This window comes from Gobius niger (assembly GCF_951799975.1).
Source record: "Gobius niger genome assembly, contig: SCAFFOLD_90, whole genome shotgun sequence".
Classification (NCBI taxonomy): domain Eukaryota; kingdom Metazoa; phylum Chordata; class Actinopteri; order Gobiiformes; family Gobiidae; genus Gobius; species Gobius niger.
The window spans coordinates 35,001-60,000 of record NW_027639214.1 but is presented as its reverse complement, the minus strand read 5'-3'; the positions used below and the strand labels follow the sequence as shown (position 1 = coordinate 60,000).

At 43.6% G+C, this 25,000-nt stretch overlaps 2 protein-coding genes across 2 annotated transcripts in view; one reads left to right on the top strand and one right to left on the bottom strand.

Moving 5' to 3' along the window:
• LOC306982743 (AMP deaminase 3-like) overlaps positions 1-2,010 on the top strand; it is a gene marked incomplete at its 5' end in the record, with an annotated part of 26,307 nt that extends 24,297 nt beyond the window's left edge. Inside the window, 3 exons of the mRNA XM_079583204.1 lie at positions 1-34; positions 1,328-1,438; positions 1,814-2,010. The exon at positions 1-34 is cut by the window's left edge and continues 140 nt beyond it. Coding sequence (XP_079439330.1) covers positions 1-34; positions 1,328-1,438; positions 1,814-1,987 — 319 coding nt within the window. The 3' untranslated portion in view covers positions 1,988-2,010. The remainder of the gene's footprint in view (positions 35-1,327; positions 1,439-1,813) is intronic.
• Positions 2,011-5,083: 3,073 nt separating this feature from the next.
• On the bottom strand, positions 5,084-12,500 carry rnf141 (ring finger protein 141). Its single transcript, XM_079583202.1, has 6 exons — positions 12,389-12,500; positions 9,436-9,579; positions 9,224-9,332; positions 6,973-7,139; positions 6,806-6,913; positions 5,084-5,282 (listed from the first exon to the last, which is right to left on the bottom strand). Exons 2-6 carry the CDS (start codon positions 9,558-9,560, stop codon positions 5,132-5,134), a joined length of 660 nt encoding a protein of 219 aa, XP_079439328.1. The 5' UTR covers positions 9,561-9,579; positions 12,389-12,500; the 3' UTR covers positions 5,084-5,131.
• Between the last annotated feature and the right edge of the window lie 12,500 nt (positions 12,501-25,000).

Here is a 25,000-nt window from a genome sequence, read left to right as displayed (position 1 = left end):
CACGGACGACCCTCTGCAGTTCCACTACACCAAGGTACAAGTACTGCAAATACTACTGCGTATACTACTACTAACACCACGGACGACCCTCTGCAGTTCCACTACACCAAGGTACAAGTACTGCATATACTACTGCAAGTACTACTGCATATACTACTACTAACACCACAGACGACCCCCTGCAGTTCCACTACACCAAGGTACAAGTACTGCAAATACTACAAATACTACTGCATATACTACTACTAACACCACGGACGACCCTCTGCAGTTCCACTACACCAAGGTACAAGTACTGCAAATACTACTGCGTATACTACTACTAACACCACGGACGACCCTCTGCAGTTCCACTACACCAAGGTACAAGTACTGCAAATACTACTGCGTATACTACTGCGTATACTACTACTAACACCACGGACGACCCTCTGCAGTTCCACTACACCAAGGTACAAGTACTGCAAATACTACTGCGTATACTACTGCGTATACTACTACTAACACCACAGACGACCCTCTGCAGTTCCACTACACCAAGGTACAAGTACTGCAAATACTACTGCGTATACTACTACTAACACCACGGACGACCCTCTGCAGTTCCACTACACCAAGGTACAAGTACTGCAAATACTACTGCGTATACTACTACTAACACCACAGACGACCCTCTGCAGTTCCACTACACCAAGGTACAAGTACTACAAATACTACTGCGTATACTACTACTAACACCACGGACGACCCACTGCAGTTCCACTACACCAAGGTACAAGTACTGCAAATACTACTGCAAATACTACTGCGTATACTACTACTAACACCACTGACGACCCTCTGCAGTTCCACTACACCAAGGTACAAGTACTGCAAATACTACTGCGTATACTACTACTAACACCACGGACGACCCTCTGCAGTTCCACTACACCAAGGTACAAGTACTGCAAATACTACTGCATATACTACTACTAACACCACGGACGACCCTCTGCAGTTCCTCCCTCAGAGAGATGAAGGTGTTTGGCCTGGGCAGAAGGTGGTGGTCCTTGTGTTCTCCTGGCTCAGGAGCTTCTCTAACTGTGGTTCCTCAGGAGCTTCTCTAACTCTGTGGTTCCTCAGGAGCTTCTCTAACTCTGTGGTTCCTCAGGAGCCTCTGATGTTCAGGAGCTTCTCTAACTCTGTGGTTCCTCAGGAGCTTCTCTAACTCTGTGGTTCCTCAGGAGCTTCTCTAACTCTGTGGTTCCTCAGGAGCTTCTCTAACTCTGTGGTTCCTCAGGAGCCTCTGATGTTCAGGAGCTTCTCTAACTCTGTGGTTCCTCAGGAGCCTCTGATGGAGGAATACGCCATCGCGGCTCAGCTTTGGAAACTCAGCACCTGCGACTTGTGTGAAATCGCCAGAAACAGCGTCCTGCAGAGCGGCCTGTCCCACCAGGTCAGTGTGTGGGGGGGGGGGAGGGGCCTGTCCCACCAGGTCAGTGTGTGGGGGAGGGGGAGGGGCCTGTCCCACCAGGTCAGTGTGGGGGGAGGGGCCTGTCCCACCAGGTCAGTGTGTGTGTGGGGGGAGGGGGCGGGGCCTGTCCCACCAGGTCAGTGTGTGGGGGAGGGGCCTGTCCCACCAGGTCAGTGTGAGGGGGAGGGGCCTGTCCCACCAGGTCAGTGTGGGGGGGGGGCTGCTCCCACTCTCTCCTCTTTGATGCTTCAATAGTTGTTTTACAGATTTGTGTTTGTTGTGGTAATAACTAGTTAAACCTAAACTAACCCAGCAGGTCAAAGGTCGCGTGTGTGACTCTGTCCGCTCTGTGTCCAGGAGAAGAAGCACTTCCTGGGGCCGGACTACCTCCAGGACGGCCCCGAGGGGAACGACATCCGCAAAACCAACGTGGCCCAGATCCGGATGACCTACCGCTACGAGACGCTGTGCAACGAGCTCAGCTTCCTGGTGGGCGCGGTCAAGAGCGAGGCCGGCCCCTCGTCACCGTGACATCACCGCCGTGACGTCGCCACCGTGACATCACCGTGACATCACCGCCGTGACGTCACAGTGACATCGCCACCGTGACATCACCGCCGTGACATCACAGTGACATCGCCGCCGTGACGTCACAGTGACATCACAGTGACATCGCCGCCGTGACATCACAGTGACATCGCCACCGTGACATCACAGTGACATCACCGCCGTGACGTCGCCGCCGTGACGTCACCACCGTGACATCACCGTCCCGTCACAGGCCGGTGTGTGAGGTTAAATGAGGCGGAGGCGCTGCCGGCGTTTAAACCCAGCTCCGTCCGTTATTTCAAACATAAATGACAGAATCGACCAACACGCTCGTCCTCGTGTTACCGTGTCGACGGCAGGAGTTTCCTTCATGTTTCCCGTGTTCCGCTGCAGCGTCACGCCTTAAACATGTTTAATGTCACGCCTTAAACATGTTTAATGTCACGCCTTTAACTCCCACCTGAACCGAGCACATTTTCTCCAGTTTGGCTTTACCCCAATCCAAAAGCTTCTGGGAAAAAGTAACAAAACAATGATGGAAAATTGAAGAAAAAATTACAAAAATGTGAAAACCAATGTAAACAAAATTTTACACAAATTTGACGGAAAAAAAGACAAATGTGAAAAAAAAAAAAAATGACGCCAATGTAACAAAAAGATGACAAAAGTTACAAAAATATGATGAAAAAGATGCTCTCGGTTCAGGGTTAAACATGTTTAACACAGATGTTATTACAGAGTTTGTTGGTGACACGGCGCCCCCTGGTGTCTCACTGTTGTTTGGTTCAGTGTTGGTTTCAGTTATTTTATTTTTGTATGTTTTTTTTAGTTGAAAACACGTCTTTTCTAAACATAATATTTAAAACACACGTTGTTGATAAAAGGTGTTTTATTGTGAAACTGTTGCGTGGACTTTATGAAATAAAAACAGTTTGATACGACGTGTGTTTGTTTCTGAAAACCTGGTGAGTGAAGGTTTTTACTGATTCTTCTGTTTCCTTTTTCAAAATGATTAAACGGGGCTGAGCTGTTTTCAGGTCACTGCTGTAACGCTTTTTCACCACCAGAGGGCGCCAAAGGAACATCTGCCCGTCACTGCTCAGGCACCGGCTCTGGGATGTTTGGAGTTTTGTTCAGGACTAAAACATGTACAATAGGTCAGGATGCAAATGAGTCCAAACCAAATAAATCATTAAACAGGAAGTGACGTCAGCTTCCTGTTTCACCACGACGTTAAGAAAAGACGGAAACACCAGAGTTTATCTTTGTGCTTTAATCAATGATCCGTCTGTGCAAAACTCGATACAAACTCACGTGATCAGGGCTGTTTTATAATCTACCTTTTTAATCACTTTCACCCGGACGCCATTTTGTTTCACACTGAAGACAAAGCACTTTAAACCTAAACCTTTCCCCGACTCTGTGAAGAAATGTTTAGATGCATCAATATATTCATTAAAATATTTATTCGAGCTGAAATAAAAGTTAAAACTAAGTCAGTCCTGGTTTAGTTTGAAAAACACATTTTCACAATAAAATAAAAACAGCAAAAGTGACGTTCACAGCGTTTAAAGCTACATCTGTTTCTTATTTACAGCATTTAGTGGAACATCTGTCAGGAAGTCACATGATCATTAAAGGGACGTTTACATACATGTTCTTAGACGAGTTCATGCGCACCTGTCAGGTCGTCACGTGTGTCCTCAGTCACGCTAGCGTTAGCATTTAGCCTCTCCTCCTTTAGCTTCTGTCTCACCTGGTTTGGAGCTACAGAGGCTAAATGCTAACGTGACTGAGGACACACATGAACACATGAACTCTTCTAAGGTAGAACACGTATGTAAAACTGTCCCTTTAAAGGAACTGGCACCGTTTTTCCATACTGAGATATGTTCTTACCTGAGCTGTGACGAGTTCTTTAGGACCTGTCTGATCTTCAGTCACGTAAACACAGCGCAGACGGCGTTAGCATTTAGCCTCTCCCTCTCTCCTCTATAGCTCCAAAACAGGTCAAGATAGAAGCTACCAAGCTCTTCCACGTTTTCCCTATTAAAATATGGTTACGTGAAGTGTTCCACTACAAAGTATAATTACACACAATTAAACAATGTGGATTTTCTAAGCGGATAAAAGGGAGGAACTATATTGTAAGGCGTAATAATACCAGGAGTAGTTCGAAATCCGCACAGTAATCTTCACTTTACTTGCTCCTTTAGCTCCTTTAGCTCCTTTAGCTCCTTTAGCTGCTTTAGCTCCTTTAGCTCCTTTAGCTCCTTTAGCTGCTTTAGCTGCTTTAGCTCCTTTAGCTGCTTTAGCTGCTTTAGCTCTTTTAGCTGCTTTAGCTCCTTTAGCTGCTTTAGCTCCTTTAGCTGCTTTAGCTCCTTTAGCTGCTTTAGCTCCTTTAGCTCCTTTAGCTGCTTTAGCTCCTTTAGCTGCTTTAGCTCTTTTAGCTGCTTTAGCTCCTTTAGCTGCTTTAGCTCCTTTAGCTGCTTTAGCTCCTTTAGCTCCTTTAGCTGCTTTAGCTGCTTTAGCTCCTTTAGCTGCTTTAGCTGCTTTAGCTCCTTTAGCTGCTTTAGCTAAAGGAGCTAAAGCAGCTAAAAGTGAAGATTACTGTGCGGATTTCGAACTACTCCTGGTATTATTACGCCTTACAATATAGTTCCCCCTTTTATCCACTTAGAAAATCCACATTGTTTAATTGTGTGTAATTATACTTTGTAGTGGAACACTTCACATAACCATATTTAAATAGGGAAAACGTGGAAGAGCTTGGTAGCTTCTATCTTGACCTGTTTTGGAGCTATAGAGGAGAGAGGGAGAGGCTAAATGCTAACGCCGTCTGCGCTGCGTTTACGTGACTGAAGATCAGACAGGTCCTAAAGAACTCGTCACAGCTCAGGTAAGAACATATCTCAGTGTGGAAAAACGCTGCCTGTTCCTTTAAGAGTTTTTAATCATGTTTGAACAAAGTCGACCAGAAACGTTTATTAAATCAGCGACTCAGAAGCTCCTCAGTGTCGGCGCGCGGAGGCGGGACTGTGGCTCCGCGTTATGGGGTGTGTTGTGTTATATTGTGTTATTGTGTTATGGTTTGTGTGTGTGTGTGTGTGTGTGTGTGTGGGTGTGTTATGGTTTGTGGGGATGCCCCGCCTCGTCTGCCAGGTTCAGGATGTATCCGGCCAGTTCTTGCTCTGAGGGAAAGTCCGACACCACCCAGGAGTCGCTGGCGGCCGTCACGGTGAGACGACACACGGGACAACTCCTCTGCTGCCCACTCCTGCACACAGAGGGAGGGGTCACACGGGGGTCACACGGGTCCACACGGGTCACACTCGGGTCACACGGGTCCACACGGGTCAACACGGGTCAACACGGGTCAACACGGGTCACACGGGTCCACACGTGTGCACAAACACACAGGAGTTTTCCCTAATGGGCGCTGGCTGCTCTGCTTTATGACCACGACACTGGGGGCCATTGCTGTAGTACCTCCATATCGCCACTAGGCCCCATTGAAAAGCATTGGAGTTTAGACACGTTAAAAACAACTTTAACGCCTGGTTTCAATGTTTCTAACACTAGACGAGGCTGATCTTCCTCCTGAGATAACGTTAGTCACAATATATGAAACCAGGCTGGTTTTCGTAATATGAATTTTTGAAATCTGGTCTTTAACGAGGCTCGGACTGTTAGCATTGGAGCAGCGCGAGCTACACGTCACGCAAAGGCGGAGTCTACAGTGAAGATCCCGCCCTTATGCCCTTTTTAGGAACATGCTTCGTCAGAGCTGGGGAGGCGGAGTCTGTAAATCCAACATGAATTCCCCCTCGAGCGTGGTCATTATGGTAAACGGGGAGAAGTGAGGAGTGGGTTTTCCCCCATAGTTTTGAGGTCAAAGGTCAGGATCATTTCCCAAACTGTGACATGACCGAGTGTGACTCAGATATAAAAATACTGAGCTTTGAAAATCGATGTTTTAAAATAATTCTGTAAGAAACGAGGACACAGAGTTACTGGGAAGAGAAACACAACTCATGGCCTCATATTATATTATTATATTATTATTATAATATTATTATATTATTATTATATTATTATTATCATTATATTATTATCATTATATTATTATTATATGTATTTATTATATGGTTCTTCACAGCGTAAGTAGAAGCTCCGTTGATTTGAATGGGATTTCCCAACGTTCTACCGGTCATTATTTTCTGATAAAGGACCTCTGAGAAAAATAACTCCGCTGCCAATGGCACCGGAGTTGGTGTTTTCATATCACTCCGCACGTACGTAGCAGCGACACTATCTGTCCCGTCACTGAGAGAGAAGTCGGGGAATCACTCGTGAAGTTAGCGTGAGTCTGACTTTCAACTTACCCAGAGATTCACCACCATTTCTCCAACTGCACCTTCAGCTAAGTAGCTAGGCTAGCTGCTAGCCTTGCTGCTTCTAGCCTAGCAAAACGCTGCCGAGCAACGCGCAAACGTTTGGGAACTATTCGTCGCAGAAGTCATTAAATAAACCTTTGGACCTTCATAAAAGTGTACAAAGTTTATGTTGTGTGTGTTCAGTTGGCAAATGGCCGAATAATAAGCGGATCATGTATAGAACGCTGGTCATTATCGGGAAAATAAGCACGGTTCGGTTCGCCCTGTCGGTGCTTATTTTCCCGATAATGACCAGCGTTCTATATATTATCCCTTACATATTATATATTATCTGACACAGAACCACGTCTGACACAGGACCACGCCACAGGCCACGCCCCCTGCTAGCTGGTCCGCGTCTCACCACTTGTCGATGCACTTCTGGCAGAAGATGTGGGCGCAGGGCAGGATGAGGTCGGCCTTCCCGTCCATGCAGATGCAGCACTCCTCCTCGTCCGTCAGCTCCTTCACCCTGAGGGACACAGCGTCACGTCAGCGTCAGTCAGGCGGACCTGGCTCACACCGCCGTACCTGCCCATCCAGACCGAGGCCTGGCAGTCGGACTGTCCGGACGGGCCCTCGCTGGCGCCCTCTGCTGTCAGCTCGGCCGCCTGGCTTGTCACGTCTTTGTAGAGCTGGAGGAACTGGTACAGGTTCATGATCCGCGAGGCCTCCACCGCCCCGCTCACCTTGTTAATCTGCAGGAGGACACGCACGTGACACATGACACACGCATGACACACACGTGACACATGACACACACATGACACACACAGTCACCATGTCAGTTCAGTTTTACCCAAATCTAAAAGGCTACAGCCGAGAGCCCAGAGTAACGGATTAAGAGGTGAAGTGACTAGTGTAAGGCTGCGTCTGAAACCATCACATTACAGCCTCTGAGCTCTAACACTGACCTCTGACCCTTGACCTTTAACCTTTCATGGGTCGACTGTTGGATCTGTGCAGTTCGGGAACTAGAGCTTCAGCTGCATTTTGAACAATCCGTCCGTCCTTAAACAGGGGAAAGGGAAGTGACATCACCAACAGCTGTTTTTCTTCTTCTTTAAAGTTATTGGTGGAGTGCAGGCCAAACAAAAGTGCATGTCGCCCCCTAGTGTCCAACAACAACATAACGTGTCCAAATGATAGTTAGCATCAGAGGTCCCTATGCTAAAGTGGCTATGATAGTTAGCATCAGAGGTCCCTATGCTAAAGTGGCTATGATAGTTAGCATCAGAGGTCCCTATGCTAAAGTGGCTATGATAGTTAGCATCAGAGGTCCCTATGCTAAAGTGGCTATGATAGTTAGCACTAGAGGTCCCTATGCTAAAGTGGCTATGATAGTTAGCACCAGAGGTCCCTATGCTAAAGTGGCTATGATAGTTAGCATCAGAGGTCCCTATGCTAAAGTGGCTATGATAGTTAGCATCAGAGGTCCCTATGCTAAAGTGGCTATGATAGTTAGCACCAGAGGTCCCTATGCTGAAGTGGCTATGATAGTTAGCATCAGAGGTCCCTATGCTAAAGTGGCTATGATAGTTAGCACCAGAGGTCCCTATGCTAAAGTGGCTATGATAGTTAGCACCAGAGGTCCCTATGCTAAAGTGGCTATGATAGTTAGCACCAAAGGTCCCTATGCTAAAGTGGCTATGATAGTTAGCACCAAAGGTCCCTATGCTAAAGTGGCTATGATAGTTAGCACCAGAGGTCCCTATGCTAAAGTGGCTATGATAGTTAGCACCAAAGGTCCCTATGCTAAAGTGGCTATGATAGTTAGCACCAGAGGTCCCTATGCTAAAGTGGCTATGATAGTTAGCACCAAAGGTCCCTATGCTAAAGTGGCTATGATAGTTAGCACCAGAGGTCCCTATGCTAAAGTGGCTATGATAGTTAGCACCAAAGGTCCCTATGCTAAAGTGGCTATGATAGTTAGCACCAAAGGTCCCTATGCTAAAGTGGCTATGATAGTTAGCACCAAAGGTCCCTATGCTAAAGTGGCTATGATAGTTAGCACCAAAGGTCCCTATGCTAAAGTGGCTATGATAGTTAGCACCAGAGGTCCCTATGCTAAAGTGGCTATGATAGTTAGCATCAGAGGTCCCTATGCTAAAGTGGCTATGATAGTTAGCACCAAAGGTCCCTATGCTAATGTGGCTATGATAGTTAGCACCAAAGGTCCCTATGCTAAAGTGGCTATGATAGTTAGCACCAGAGGTCCCTATGCTAAAGTGGCTATGATAGTTAGCACCAAAGGTCCCTATGCTAAAGTGGCTATGATAGTTAGCACCAAAGGTCCCTATGCTAAAGTGGCTATGATAGTTAGCACCAGAGGTCCCTATGCTAAAGTGGCTATGATAGTTAGAACGAGAGGTCCCTATGCTAAAGTGGCTATGATAGTTAGCATCAGAGGTCCCTATGCTAAAGTGGCTATGATAGTTAGCACCAGAGGTCCCTATGCTAAAGTGGCTATGATAGTTAGCACCAAAGGTCCCTATGCTAAAGTGGCTATGATAGTTAGCACCAAAGGTCCCTATGCTAAAGTGGCTATGATAGTTAGCACCAAAGGTCCCTATGCTAAAGTGGCTATGATAGTTAGCACCAGAGGTCCCTATGCTAAAGTGGCTATGATAGTTAGCATCAGAGGCTCCTTTTCCTAACTCCTTCCTAACTGACAGACCAATTCGGAAGCTTCTTGTCATGCAGTATCATTAAGAGTGGGGGGGCAGACAGCACAGATAAAGGGGGGGGGGCAGTATCACCGAGAGTGACCTGAGGCTCTGACCTTGGTACAGACGACTCTCACCGCGACCTTCCACAGCGCCGTAGAGTCTGACCCCGGCTGGACCTCGAACAGGAGGTGCTTCTGCTGCTCGGACGCCAGCTTCGCCGTCCTGCAGAGAAACATGAGAGGTCAGCCTGGTCCTGGTCCCGGTCCAGGTCCTGGTCCAGGTCCAGGTCCTGGTCCAGGTCCAGGTCCTCGTCTCTGAGACTCACACGTCGTTGAGCTCGGACACTCGAGCCAGGAACTCGTCGTAGGTCAGGTACCCGCCGTCCTTCACCAGCGCGGCGTGACGGAGGAGCTTGTCCGGCAAACGACCCACGACCTGGCCCTGCCCCATCAGCGCAGAGAGGAGGAGCCTGAGGGACACGGACAAGACGTTACCATGGAGACGAGGAGGAGGAGGAGGAGGAGGAGGGAGGAGGAGGAGGAGGAGGAGGAGGAGGAGGGAGGAGGAGGAGGAGGAGGAGGAGGAGGAGGAGGAGGAGGAGGAGGAGGAGGAGGAGGAGGAGGAGGAGGAGGAGGAGGAGGAGGAGGAGCTTGGAGCCGCTCGAAGTGGTGACAACTTGGAAACTCCTGACTGCTCCGAGTTCAGACACAGATACAGACAGAGACAGCGCCCCCCGGTGGAGGAGCAGCACGAACGCTACTTTAGTCACAGCTTCTACAGAACGTTATTTAGCATGTTTTTAAAAGACTCTGTGCGTTAAGTTAACGCTAACCTTGCCGCCCAAGAAACAACTCCCGGTCTGAAAAAGTCTCATTCATTAGTTCAACTTTTCTTTAGTCTGATCATGAACAGTTGTTTTTGTACAACAGGCTAAAGGCTAACGTTAGCTCTGCTGGTTTCTCAGTATAAAAGTGCTGATGGGGCGAGTTCTCCTTTAAAACCCACTGTTTCTCACTTAAACCTGGCTCTGAGCTGGTCCTGAGTAAAGTCAGGTGACGCGTCTCCATGGTTACAGTGGCACGTATTACAATGTGTGTATTTAATGACATTCTTGATATGTAGGAAGTTCATTTCATTCTTTCATTTTTTCATTTATTTATTTCATTTATTGTCTCATGCAGCCGTCCATGACATCAAAACACAAAATACAAAATAAAGTTGATCTGCTCCACAGTGTCATATTTTTGTAACATTGATAATTTTACACACTTCTTAAACACATCAATGGACTTAAAAGTTTTAACTTTACAATCAGGACTGTCCCACAGAGCGACATCTTTCCTTTGCTGCCGATGGAAACCTGGGTTTTGTAAAAGCCTCAGTACCTTTTAGTTCATATCTGCTTTTTTCTTATTGAATCTGTTTTGTAAATTGTTTGGTAAACTTTCCAGATGAGCTTCATACATGTTTTTAAAAGGTTAAACTCTACTAATCCATAGAATGTCAGTGTTTTTAGTTGTATGAATAAAGGATTGGGCTGGTCTCTGTATCCACTTCCACTAATCGCTCTTTTCTGTAACAGAAACATTGGATTAATGTATGTTTTGCTTAGTTCCTGCTGAACTAATGAAAGAGACGAGCCGGGCTTTTATTCTGACGGGCCAGAGACGAGCCGGGCTTTTATTCTGACGGGCCAGAGACGAGCCGGGCTTTTATTCTGACGGGCCAGAGACGAGCCGGGATTTTGTTCTGACGGGCTGGACCGGGTGTTACTTCCTGGGCGCCGTGACCGTCAGCTCGAGTGCAGAGTCAGAGGATAAAGTATTTTATTTTCAAAGTGACCTCTTTACGATGACCTGGTTTAGTCCCTGTTTTTGACCTGGTTTAGTCCGGATTTAGATCTGGTTTAGTGGTTTACTCCTGTAGACCTGTTTTTGACCTGGTTTAGATCTGACCTGGTTTAGTCCGGGTTTAGACCTGGTTTAGACCCTGTTTTTCACCGGAGTTTGTGGTTTACTCATTTAGACCTGGTTTGATTCATAATCCTGCACACTAGACTCTTCAATACTGTAACTTTTTACTCATAAAGCACATTTATACTCTATACTTTTGTACTTTTACTTCAGTCTAAATGGTATCAGATACTTTTACTTTTCCAAAGGCCAGTTTTTATGTCATGTCTCACTTTTAAAGCAGAAACTCCTCATTAAAGACGAACCTTTATCTGCGGTTTTATTTACACATGTTTAACCTCTTAACTCCCGCCTGAAACCAGAGCATTTTCACCAGTTCAGCTTCACCCAAATCCTGTAGGCCAGTGTAACACCTCATTTGAAAGCTAAGATCTACAAAACTCATCTAAATGGATCTTTTTCCTCACGTCATCACATTTTTTGGGGGGGTATTCAACTCATTTTGTAACTTTTTAAATCAATTTTTTGTCTCTTTTTGTCAAATTTTTTGTCTTTTTTTTTGGTCATTTTTTGTCACATTTTTTGTCTTTTTTTGTAATTTTTTGTCACATTTTTTGTCATTTTTTTGGTCATTTTTTGTCACATTTTTTGTAATTTTTTGGTCATTTTTTGTCACATTTTTTGTCATTTTTTGTCACGTTTTTTGTCACATTTTTTGGTCATTTTTTGTCACATTTTTTGGTCATTTTTTTGTCATTTTTTGTCAATTTTTTTTGTCATTTTTTTGTCAATTTTTTGTCACATTTTTTGTCATTTTTTTGTAATTTTTTGTCACATTTATGTCAAAGTTTTCTCACTTTTTCGTCACATCATCATTGTTTTCATCTCAGTTCTGTCGCTATTTTCCCACCTTTTTTCCAGAAGCTTTTGGATTGGGGTAAAGCCAAACTGGAGAAAACGTGCTCGGTTCAGGTGGGAGTTAAGGGGTTAAAGCCACACTCTGTTCAGATCCATGAAACCGTTTAACGTCGATACAAAGTGAGTGGGTTTGAATAAAAGCAGATAACGCGCGTGTAAAGTCCATTTCTCTGTGACTTCATCATGTTTTATTACGTCATTAAAAACCAGGCCGTGACTGAAACTCCCGGAGAAAAAGGAGCAGAAAAAACATCCACAAAATCACATTAAAGCAGAAAATCCCTCAGAGTTGAGTGAGTAACGTGAGCCTGTGCTGCGGGGGAGCGTTAGCTTTAGCCGCGTCACTTCAGGCGTTTTGGGTTTAAATCTGCTGGAAAATGATGAATGTTTTTGTCTCAGAGGCCGAGCGGGAAAAGCGGAAAGAGAAAAAGGATAAACGTGTCTCACCGAAAGCAGGAATCATGAGAAGAGAGTTGTTTCGCAGAGATTAAAGCCGCGTTAGCTCCGCCGTTAGCCGCAGCTGCGTCTGTTTGTGTTGACAGTTCAGCGGCGCGGCTCGATGACGTCACAACCGCGTCAGGAAAAAACAAAAAAAATATTAAAATAAAAAAAAATTGTCATTTTTTTGGTCATTTTTTGTCTTTTTTTGTCTTTTTTTCGTATTTTTTTGTCACATTTTTTGTCAATTTTTTTGTCTTTTTTTGGTATTTTTTTGTCATTTTTTTAGTTCAGCGGCACGGCTCGATGACGTCACAACCGCGTCACATTTTTTGTCTTTTTTTGTCATTTTTTTCGTAATTTTTTGTCACATTTTTTGTCTTTTTTTGGTATTTTTTTGTCATTTTTTTGTCATTTTTTTGGTCATTTTTTGTCTTTTTTTGTAATTTTTTTGTAATTTTGGTCACATTTTTTGTAAAAAAAAAAAAATCATTTTTTGTCCCTTTTTTGTAATTTTTTTGTAATTTTTTTTCTATTTTTTTCTTTTTTTTGTAATTTTTTGTAATTTTTTGTCACATTTTTTGTCTTTTTTTTAATCATTTTTTTGCCATTTATTTGTCTTTTTTTGTCACGTTTTTTGACGTCACAGCCGCGTCAGGAAAAAACAAAAATAAATATTAAAATACTTTTTTTTTAATACACGTGTACAGATTAGAGATAGAAGTCGATCAAAGAAATAGGTAAAAAAAAGAAATAAAATAAAAATCATTATAATTTTTTACGATTTTTTGTTTTGTTTTTAATTTTTCAAACGTCCTGTTTTAAATATCCTGTTTTCACCGCGAAAATTGCCTTTGATTTGAGAGTTATTTTTTTAATTTAGTTTATTTTGTGACGTAATAGATCCAAAATGTCGGATATCATTATTTAGTTTAATCATAATTCATTAATAATTCATTCATTTGTGTTGATGATAAAAGAAATGTTTAAAAAAAAGACCATATTTTTGGGGTTAAAAATGAACATCAGGATTTAGAAATGAACATGTGACAGCCACCGCGGCGCCCGTCTGCCTCGGGGCGGCAGCAGCAGCGTGTGCAGAGCCAGAAGGAGAAACCGAGGAGTCTGTCAGTGATTGGTGGAGGCGACGCTCGACCCCGCCCCCTTCGTCTCCATGGGAACAGGATCAACAGCGAGACGCGGTTTGGACTCGGGTAAGAAAAGAACTCTTTTAGACACGTTTAATTGTGTTTTTGTTCTTTGTTGTCCAGTTCTTTTGTCAGTTTCGCGTTGCTTTCGTCATCACTTTAATTCCCTGCTTTTGTCGCTTTTTTGTTTTGTTATCGTTGCTTTTCCGGCACGTTTTTGTTTCTTTTTCATCACTTTTTTTGTCGATCTTTTGTGGCTCTTTTTTAAATCATTTTTTTGTCATTTTTTTGTGTCACTTTTTTGCCATTTTTTCGTCTAATTGTTGTCATTTTTTGTCAAATCAGATTTTTGTCACATTTTTTCATTTTTTTGTCACATTTTTGTTTATTTTTATCTTTTTTTGTCATTTTTTTTTAATCGATTTTTTGTCACTTTTTTGTCAAATTTTTGTCATTTTTTTGTCGTTTTTTTGTCATTTTATTGTCACATTTTTCATTTTTTTGTCATTTTTTCATCCATTTTTTTGTGACATTTTTGCAACTTTTTCATCAATTTTTCGTAATTTTTTTGTCATTTTTTTGTCATTTTTTTTGTCAATTTTTTATCAGATTTTGTCAAATTTTTGTCTTTTTTTGGTCTTTTTTTGTCAATTTTTTGTGACATTTTTGCCACTTTTTCATCATTTTGTTGTTGTTGTATTTTCCCCCTTGTTTCGTTGCTATTCTTCAAGAAGCCTTTAGATTTGAGTAAAACTGAACTGGAGAAAATGAAGATGTTGTGGTTTTGTTTAGTGCCGTATTAGCTCCAAACCTCGAGCTCGTTCCCGCCGGTTTCCATGACGATGTGGAGCCGCTGTTCGCCAACGACCCAGGTGAAATTAAAGTTATATTTTTGAGACTGAAATCTGCAGATGTTTTAAAGACACGTTTCTGTCAGAGTCTTCCTCAGAGCCAATCAGGACGCTCCTCTGTGGTCACATGTCTCTGCCCGGCCGCTCCGCCGCTCAGGTCTGTAAACCTGTTTATATTTTCTGTGTAATGTTTGTTTCTCGGGCTGGAAACATCTCCAAACACTGTGAAGCTCGAGGACCAGGTGGACGTGGTTTGAGGGCCGCGTTTAGCCCTCGGGCCGTGGTTTGACCCTGTTTCCTCCGTTTCAGGAGCAGAGAGCGAGTTCAGGAGCAGATCTTCTCCGGCTGCAAAGTCCTGGCCCCAGAACAAGGAGGCGGACTTTACCGAAGAGGAGCGGCTCTGCACCGAGTCCAGGTGAGGCCCGGGTCCAGGGGCGGACCGGCCATATGTCCTGTATTCTGGAAGAGCACAGACTCACTTTACCTCACCCTGACCCCCGGGCCAAACCGAGCTTTACCCAAATCTAAAAGCTTAACCTCTTAACACCGAGAGGGTCTTTTTCCTCACATCATCACATTTTTTTTCCATCATTTTTTTGTTGGATATTCAACTTATTTTTGTAACTCATTTTTTGTCATTTTTTCGTTAAATTTTTGTCATTTTTTAATAATTTTTTGTCATTTTTTGTCAATTTTTTATCAAATTTTTGTCACATTTTTGTCACATTTTTGTCATTTTTTTTATCATTTTTTAGTCATTTTTTTGTCATTTTTTTGTCATTTTTTTATCATTTTTTTGTCACATTTTTGTAATTTTTTTGTAATTTTTTTGTCATTTTTTGTCATTTTTTTGTCACATTTTTTTGTCACATTTTTATCAAATTTTTGTCACATTTTTGTCATTTTTTTTGTCAAATTTTTGTCAAATTTTTGTCATTTTTTTGTCGTTTTTTTGTCATTTTTTTGTCAATTTTTTGTCAAATTTTTGTCATTTTTTTGTCGTTTTTTTGTTACATTTTTGTCATTTTTTTGTCACATTTTTGTCATTTTTTTGTCAAACTTTTCTCACTTTTTTTCTCACATTTCCATCATTGTTTTCATCTCAGTTCTGAGACGAAAACAAGCGACGAAAAAAGTAATGAAAAAACAACAAAAACATGAAAAAAATGCAGCGACAACGTGACATGCTCTGGGTGAAGGCGGGGGGTCAGAGGTTAACATGTGTATTTGTGGAAGTGTCACATTTACGCTCATTTGGGCCGGGCTGAACCAGAGTCCAGGCTGGTTTTCAGTCCCAGTCCGGCCCCGGGTCAAGGTCATGGCTGTAATACATCGTCTGCAACGTCATCGAGATCACTGTTTAGAATCATTTACATCAGGGGGAGGCAGGTTTTCTTTATTGTAAACAGCCCGAGGCCAAAGCCGCTGATTATTCGCCCAAAGTAAAGCACAACACTGGAAAAATGAGCATCTTCAATGAGATAAATGACTTAAAATGGCTTGAATTAAAGTTCTTCTATGTTGAATTTGAGTCGGTTTGAACTAATCCAAGATACAAATGCTAAAGCGTCAACGGAACAAGAATAAAACCCACCTGAAATCAGACAAACTTATCTTAATTAAGAGAATAACGACGACTAAGGTTTTATCTCGTCTAAGACCAAATCTACTGAAACCTTAGATTTAATCTGTTCATTCAAGTAGATTCATGTCATTCTTCCTTAAAACGATTATTCTTTTTCCAGTGCACTTCCTTCAAACATTAGTATTTTGACCTCATTGTGTGTCATGACAGTATTTCTACCTTTTTCCTCCCATTTAACTCTAATAATGTTAAAAGTTCTCTGTGATTTGTGTAATAATGTTTCTCAAAATCACCTTGAGGGCCAGAGGTTCTGTGCTGGAGGGCCGGATTTGGCCCCCGGGCCTGACGTTGCCGACCCCTGATCTATAACATCCAGTTTATCTCCAATGAGGTGGAACAAATGTTACATTTTGGGGAAAAAATACAGAAATAATGTAAAAGATGGGGGAAACATTAGGGAACATTTGGGGGAAAATATAGTGTTAAAAGTTGAGGAAAAAATGAAGATAAAAAAAAGGCAAACAAATAAAAAAAACAATTATGGAATATTTTTGTAAAGTATTTTTTCTGTCCTTTTGTCGTCAGGCTTTAAAGGAACAGGCCGGGGTTCTTCCACACTGAGCTCTGTTCTGACCTGAGCTTAGACGAGTTGATGTGTACCTGTCTGGTCTTTATGTGTGCGCTCCCCCAGTATATTCTTATAGCTCCAAACGGGGGTGAAGTTAGAAGTGACCGAGCTCTTCCACAAAGACCAGACGGGTACGGATCAACTCGTCTAAGCTCAGGTAAGAACTGATCTCAGTCTGAAGAAACACTGGCCTGTTCCTTAAAGAGGGGGTATTCTGCTTTCTTCAGTCCCACAGCACCAGTCTATATCACACTACAATGATGACAAACCTTCTGTTGGTCTGTAAATGCAGTAAATTAGAATAACTGCCTTGTATAAAATGTCTCTCTCAAAATGGCTGTAGTGAATGTCTTGAAATAGGCCTCTGTCTCTTTAAGAACCTCTGAGCCTTTAGACACGCCCCCTCCACACGCTGTCTGTGGCATCAGTGGGGAGGGGGTTCTGCTGAGGAGCAGTGGTTGGTTACTCGGCTGGTGACCAAAGCTCGGAGGCGTCTCCAGGAGGTGGGGGCGTTCCTAGGAGGACTCAGGCAAACCTATCCCTAAAATGGCCGCCATCAGAGTCTTTACAGATTACTCAGAAACACGTGAATGTGCCAAGGCAACACTTCAGCCATGTTTTTAATGAGGGAGGGACAGAATAACATGATGGAAAGCTGGAAAAGTCCATTTTGCAGAATACCCCCCCTTTAAAGTGCCTATAGTTTAGTTTTCGACTGTGTGCTGTTTGTTGCAGAGCTGCAGGGGATTGTGGGTAGTGGAGTTCCCCGACTCGCGGCGTCTGATCTCGTCCCTCGACCTGATCCGCTGGAATGAGACGCGACGCCCCGCGGTGCGACCGGGGGACGCCGTCCTCTGCCCCGTCACCGGAGCCGAGCCCGGGGCGGAGCGTCTGGGGTTCGGGCCCGGGAGGGTGGTCTCGCTCTCGCCACCAGGGGGCGCGGGTGAGGCTTCAGAGCGGTGCCTCGTCCTCATGTGGGACTGCGCCGTGTCCCTCGTCCCCGCGGCGTCTCTGTGTCCTCTGTCCCTGAGCCGCTTCCACCGCGTCAGGAGCGAGCTGCGGCGAGGACACGCCCACCGCACCTGTCACCGTGACGACCGCTGCACCTGCTGCACCTGCTGCACCTGCTGCACCTGTCCGTCATCCCTCTGTCTCCACGACGATCGTAACACCTGCTGCACCTGTCCGTCATCCCTCTGTCTCCACGACGACCACGCCCGCCCGGCCCCTCCCCTCCCTGGCTCCGACAGTGACGACCTGGAGGCGGAGTCTGAGGGAGAGGGGGTGGAGTCTGAGTGTGAGGGGGTGGAGTCTGAGTGTGAGGACACAGACCGTGGCAGAGCGAGAGAACAGCGCCCCCCGTGGAGATACTGGAGCAGGACGGGCCCTGAGCCGCATCACAAGAAACCAGGTCAGAGAAAAAACATCTGTGTCTGTCCACAGGGGGCGCTGTGTTAAACCCTGTGTTTAACCCTGTGTTAAACCCTGTGTTAAACCCTGTGCTGTCATGTGTCCACAGGGGGCGCTGTGTTAAACCCTGTGTTTAACCCTGTGTTAAACCCTGTGCTGTCGTGTGTCCACAGGGGGCGCTGTGTTAAACCCTGTGTTTAACCCTGTGCTGTCATGTGTCCACAGGGGGCGCTGTGTTAAACCCTGTGTTTAACCCTGTGTTAAACCCTGTGCTGTCGTGTGTCCACAGGGGGCGCTGTGTTAAACCCTGTGCTGTCGTGTGTCCACAGGGGGCGCTGTGTTAAACCCTGTGCTGTCGTGTGTCCACAGGGGGCGCTGTGTTTAACCCTGTGCTGTCGTGTGTCCACAGGGGGCGCTGTGTTAAACCCTGTGCTGTCGTGTCCACAGGGGGCGCTGTGTTTAACCCTGTGTTGTCGTGTCCACAGGGGGCGCTGTGTTTAACCCTGTGCTGTCGTGTCCACAGGGGGCGCTGTGTTAAACCCTGTGTTGTCGTGTCCACAGGGGGCGCTGTGTTTAACCCTGTGCTGTCGTGTCCACAGGGGGCGCTGTGTTAAACCCTGTGTTAAACCCTGTGCTGTCGTGTCCACAGGGGGCGCTGTGTTAAACCCTGTGTTAAACCCTGTGTTAAACCCTGTGTTAAACCCTGTGTTAAACCCTGTGTTAAACCCTGTGTTGTCGTGTGTCCACAGGGGGCGCTGTGTTAAACCCTGTGCTGTCATGTGTCCACAGGGGGCGCTGTGTTTAACCCTGTGTTGTCGTGTCCACAGGGGGCGCTGTGCTTAACCCTGTGCTGTCGTGTCCACAGGGGGCGCTGTGTTAAACCCTGTGCTGTCGTGTCCACAGGGGGCGCTGTGTTAAACCCTGTGTTGTCGTGTGTCCACAGGGGGCGCTGTGTTTAACCCTGTGCTGTCGTGTCCACAGGGGGCGCTGTGTTAAACCCTGTGTTGTCGTGTCCACAGGGGGCGCTGTGTTTAACCCTGTGCTGTCGTGTCCACAGGGGGCGCTGTGTTAAACCCTGTGTTGTCGTGTGTCCACAGGGGGCGCTGTGTTTAACCCTGTGCTGTCGTGTCCACAGGGGGCGCTGTGTTTAACCCTGTGTTGTCGTGTCCACAGGGGGCGCTGTGTTTAACCCTGTGCTGTCGTGTCCACAGGGGGCGCTGTGTTAAACCCTGTGTTGTCGTGTGTCCACAGGGGGCGCTGTGTTTAACCCTGTGCTGTCGTGTCCACAGGGGGCGCTGTGTTTAACCCTGTGCTGTCGTGTCCACAGGGGGCGCTGTGTTTAACCCTGTGCTGTCGTGTCCACAGGGGGCGCTGTGTTTAACCCTGTGCTGTTGTCTCTCCACAGGGGGCGCTGTGTTAAACCCTGTGCTGTCGTGTCCACAGGGGGCGCTGTGTTAAACCCTGTGCTGTCGTGTGTCCACAGGGGGCGCTGTGTTAAACCCTGTGCTGTCGTGTGTCCACAGGGGGCGCTGTGTTTAACCCTGTGTTGTCGTGTCCACAGGGGGCGCTGTGTTAAACCCTGTGCTGTCGTGTGTCCACAGGGGGCGCTGTGTTAAACCCTGTGCTGTCGTGTGTCCACAGGGGGCGCTGTGTTTAACCCTGTGCTGTTGTCTCTCCACAGGGGGCGCTGTTTCCCAGAAGTCTCCTCAGTTTTCCTTCCTGACGTTCCCTTCGCTGCGGCGCGTCTCCTCGGCCAATCACAGCTCGGTGTTCCAGCCGCTGGCCAATCACACGAGGCTCTACAATTACAAGCCCCGCCCACCCCAGGAGGCAGCCAATCAGAGACGAGTTCAAATCAAACTGAAACAATAAAAATACTTCATTAAAAAAGTGTAATGTTATGTTTATAAATGTTTATGTTTTGGAGAAAAAGGTAAATTTAAAAATAATTAACAAAGAATCTACTTTTACACAAAAACATCTCAGTGAAACAGAAAAATAAAAAGTGTAAATGAAATAAATCCAGGATAAACTGGGTCTAAAGCGCCACCTGGAGGCGGCCTGGGGAAGTGCAGCCTCATCAACATGTTTGTGCTTCAGGGTTTCAGTTCTTTATAAAAAACAGTTCATTCTTAACCTCCCCCGCCTGAACCGGCTTTACCCAAATCTAAAAGTGTCAAGAAAAAGCATCAAAATAGCGTAAAAAACGCAAACGTGACAAACAGTTAGGCTCAGTTTTGTGGGTCTTAGCTTTCAAATGAGGCGCGACGCTGTTTTTGATTTAGGTAAAGCCGAACTGGAGAAATTGCACTCGGTTAAGGCGGAGTTAAATGTTAAAGTAAAGTAAAGTCCGGTTTGTTCTTTGAAACAGTGAGAAAAACATCGGCACGTTTTACAGACTCGTGAGTTCAAACGACTGAGAATCGTAAGAGTAACTGATCCTGTAAAGTGCAGTAGTGATACTGTAAAGTGCAGTACAGTGTTACTGTAAAGTGAAGTACAGTGTTACTGTAAAGTGAAGTACAGTGTTACTGTAAAGTGAAGTACAGTGATACTGTAAAGTGCAGTACAGTGATACTGTAAAGTGCAGTACAGTGTTACTGTAAAGTGCAGTACAGTGTTACTGTAAAGTGCAGTACAGTGTTACTGTAAAGTGAAGTACAGTGTTACTGTAAAGTGAAGTACAGTGTTACTGTAAAGTGAAGTACAGTGTTACTGTAAAGTGCAGTACAGTGTTACTGTAAAGTGCAGTACAGTGTTACTGTAAAGTGAAGTACAGTGATACTGTAAAGTGAAGTACAGTGTTACTGTAAAGTGCAGTACAGTGTTACTGTAAAGTGAAGTACAGTGATACTGTAAAGTGCAGTACAGTGATACTGTAAAGTGCAGTACAGTGTTACTGTAAAGTGCAGTACAGTGTTACTGTAAAGTGAAGTACAGTGATACTGTAAAGTGCAGTACAGTGATACTGTAAAGTGCAGTACAGTGTTACTGTAAAGTGAAGTACAGTGTTACTGTAAAGTGCAGTACAGTGTTACTGTAAAGTGAAGTACAGTGATACTGTAAAGTGCAGTACAGTGATACTGTAAAGTGCAGTACAGTGTTACTGTAAAGTGCAGTACAGTGTTACTGTAAAGTGCAGTACAGTGTTACTGTAAAGTGAAGTACAGTGTTACTGTAAAGTGCAGTACAGTGTTACTGTAAAGTGAAGTACAGTGATACTGTAAAGTGCAGTACAGTGATACTGTAAAGTGCAGTACAGTGTTACTGTAAAGTGCAGTACAGTGTTACTGTAAAGTGCAGTACAGTGTTACTGTAAAGTGAAGTACAGTGTTACTGTAAAGTGAAGTACAGTGTTACTGTAAAGTGAAGTACAGTGTTACTGTGATGTGAAGTACAGTGTTACTGTAAAGTGCAGTACAGTGTTACTGTAAAGTGAAGTACAGTGTTACTGTAAAGTGAAGTACAGTGTTACTGTAAAGTGAAGTACAGTGATACTGTAAAGTGCAGTACAGTGTTACTGTAAAGTGAAGTACAGTGTTACTGTAAAGTGCAGTACAGTGTTACTGTAAAGTGCAGTACAGTGTTACTGTAAAGTGAAGTACAGTGATACTGTAAAGTGCAGTACAGTGTTACTGTAAAGTGAAGTACAGTGTTACTGTAAAGTGCAGTACAGTTTTACTGTAAAGTGAAGTACAGTGTTACTGTAAAGTGCAGTACAGTGTTACTGTAAAGTGCAGTACAGTGTTACTGTAAAGTGCAGTACAGTGTTACTGTAAAGTGCAGTACAGTGTTACTGTAAAGTGCAGTACAGTGTTACTGTAAAGTGCAGTACAGTGTTACTGTAAAGTGAAGTACAGTGTTACTGTAAAGTGAAGTACAGTGATACTGTAAAGTGCAGTACAGTGTTACTGTAAAGTGAAGTACAGTGTTACTGTAAAGTGCAGTACAGTTTTACTGTAAAGTGAAGTACAGTGTTACTGTAAAGTGCAGTACAGTGTTACTGTAAAGTGCAGTACAGTGTTACTGTAAAGTGAAGTACAGTGTTACTGTAAAGTGAAGTACAGTGTTACTGTGATGTGAAGTACAGTGTTACTGTAAAGTGCAGTACAGTGTTACTGTAAAGTGAAGTACAGTGTTACTGTAAAGTGAAGTACAGTGTTACTGTAAAGTGAAGTACAGTGATACTGTAAAGTGCAGTACAGTGTTACTGTAAAGTGAAGTACAGTGTTACTGTAAAGTGCAGTACAGTGTTACTGTAAAGTGAAGTACAGTGTTACTGTAAAGTGCAGTACAGTGTTACTGTAAAGTGAAGTACAGTGTTACTGTAAAGTGAAGTACAGTGTTACTGTAAAGTGCAGTACAGTGTTACTGTAAAGTGCAGTACAGTGTTACTGTAAAGTGAAGTACAGTGTTACTGTAAAGTGAAGTACAGTGTTACTGTAAAGTGAAGTAGTGTTACTGTAAAGTGAAGTACAGTGTTACTGTAAAGTGCAGTACAGTGTTACTGTAAAGTGAAGTACAGTGTTACTGTAAAGTGAAGTAGTGTTACTGTAAAGTGAAGTACAGTGTTACTGTAAAGTGCAGTACAGTGTTACTGTAAAGTGAAGTACAGTGTTACTGTAAAGTGCAGTACAGTGTTACTGTAAAGTGAAGTAGTGTTACTGTAAAGTGAAGTACAGTGTTACTGTAAAGTGAAGTAGGTTTGACAGTTTTACCACATCGTGTTCAGGATTTAATAAACACAATATTCAGCCTCAGGTCTTAGACTCACTAAACTGTGATGAACAGCCTGGATTGGGCCAGAGGGGGCGCTGTCGCTGTCGCCCAGCTGTGCAGGGTTAAGATATATATATATATATATATGTGTGTGTGTATATATATATATATATATATATATATATATATATATACAGTATGTGCCATGACCTGTTTATTATCATAGAGTTTATGTTTATGTTTTATGTTTATGTTTATGTTTATGTTTTATGTTTATGTTTATGTTTATGTTTATGTTTTATGTTTATGTTTATGTTTATGTTTTATGTTTATGTTTATGTTTATGTTTATGTTTTATGTTTATGTTTATGTTTATGTTTATGTTTATGTTTTATGTTTTATGTTTATGTTTTATGTTTATGTTTATGTTTATGTTTTATGTTTATGTTTTATGTTTATGTTTATGTTTATGTTTTATGTTTATGTTTTATGTTTATGTTTATGTTTATGTTTATGTTTATGTTCCGAGTTTAAACTCCCGGATCCCGAGTTCGTCTGTTTTGTTCTGTCTACAAAACAAAATAAGTGAAATAAATGTTTTTCCTCATTCCTCATAAAAACTGCTCCACATTCACATCATAAACCTGAGTGTGGTTTATACTGAGGCGCCACCTGCTGGGGACAGGCCACACTGCGCTTCTGTCCGGGTCACACCTGCTCTGGGGGACTATTGTACATGTTTTGGATGTGGGAGAAGAGTCTAAAAGAGCGAAGGATCAGCCGGAGCAAAAATGAGAAAAACTGTTGTTTCATGTTTAATAAATCAAAAGAAAAACACAGAGAAGGAATAAAAAGGAGCAGCAGCGAAAACAGCATTAACCTGTGAAGGACCAGCTGTTCTGATGAGCTCTGGCCTGGCTAAACTAAACATCTTACAATTACTGTTAAAACAAGACACTTTGCCCAAACTGCTGATGTGAACCATCATAGGAATCAGGACAAGAAGCTTCTTTGTACATTTAGAAGGACATTGTGACAAAAACATGTAAAAAGGTTCTTTAGTTATAAAATTAATAAAAATATAGCTTTTTTATATATCGGAAATTACACATAAACTTAAATGTCTTTCCTGAAAATATACTTCATAGCACACACACAAGTCTAGGTCCAAGTATGTTGGATTTGTACACTTTTCAATTTGTTGGGCTATATCTCATTAGCATCGTGCACAAACCTCTCCAAAGTGACAAATGTTATAAAAGCAAAAATATTTCCACAAATGTGTCAAACAAAGTAACAACAAACCTCCCAAAAATGGACTAAATCAAAGCAAAATGAAGTATTTATCTCAGTGCACAAAGGTGCGTCAGTCACACCTTCCCCCAAAACAAAATGGCCGCCTTGTTTACTCAGAAAAGAGCTTTTACACGTCTTCATTCACTGTGGATCTGGACAATGAACCTCTACTCAGATGCACCACTGTCACCTGTGAAATCAATGGCCCTGTGGACATTTTAGACAAGTTTGTGTCTAAATGCTAATGTGGCTAACATGTGGCTAACATGTGGCTAACGTGTGGCTAACATGTGGCTAACATGAGGCTAACATGTGGCTAACATGTGGCTAACATGAGGCTAACATGTGGCTAACATGTGGCTAACATGTGGCTAACATGAGGCTAACATGTGGCTAACATGTGGCTAACATGTGGCTAACATGTGGCTAACATGTGGCTAACATGAGGCTAACATGTGGCTAACATGAGGCTAACATGTGGCTAACATGTGGCTAACATGTGGCTAACATGTGGCTAACATGAGGCTAGCATGTGGCTAACATGTGGCTAACATGAGGCTAACATGTGGCTAACATGTGGCTAACATGAGGCTAACATGTGGCTAACATGTGGCTAACATGTGGCTAACGTGTGGCTAACATGTGGCTAACATGAGGCTAACGTGTGGCTAACATGTGGCTAACATGAGGCTAACATGTGGCTAACAGGTGGCTAACATGTGGCTAACATGAGGCTAACATGTGGCTAACATGTGGCTAACATGTGGCTAACATGTGGCTAACATGAGGCTAACATGTGGCGAACATGTGGCGAACATGTGGCTAACATGAGGCTAACATGTGAATAATTTTTTGTTGAAAGATATTTTACTTGAGTATTTTGGACCTATGATTGGACCACAAATAATTTAATATGGATAAGAAATGCTTAATTTTAATGTTCGATTTCATGTTTTTTTAATTTTTTTAATTTTAATGTTTTGA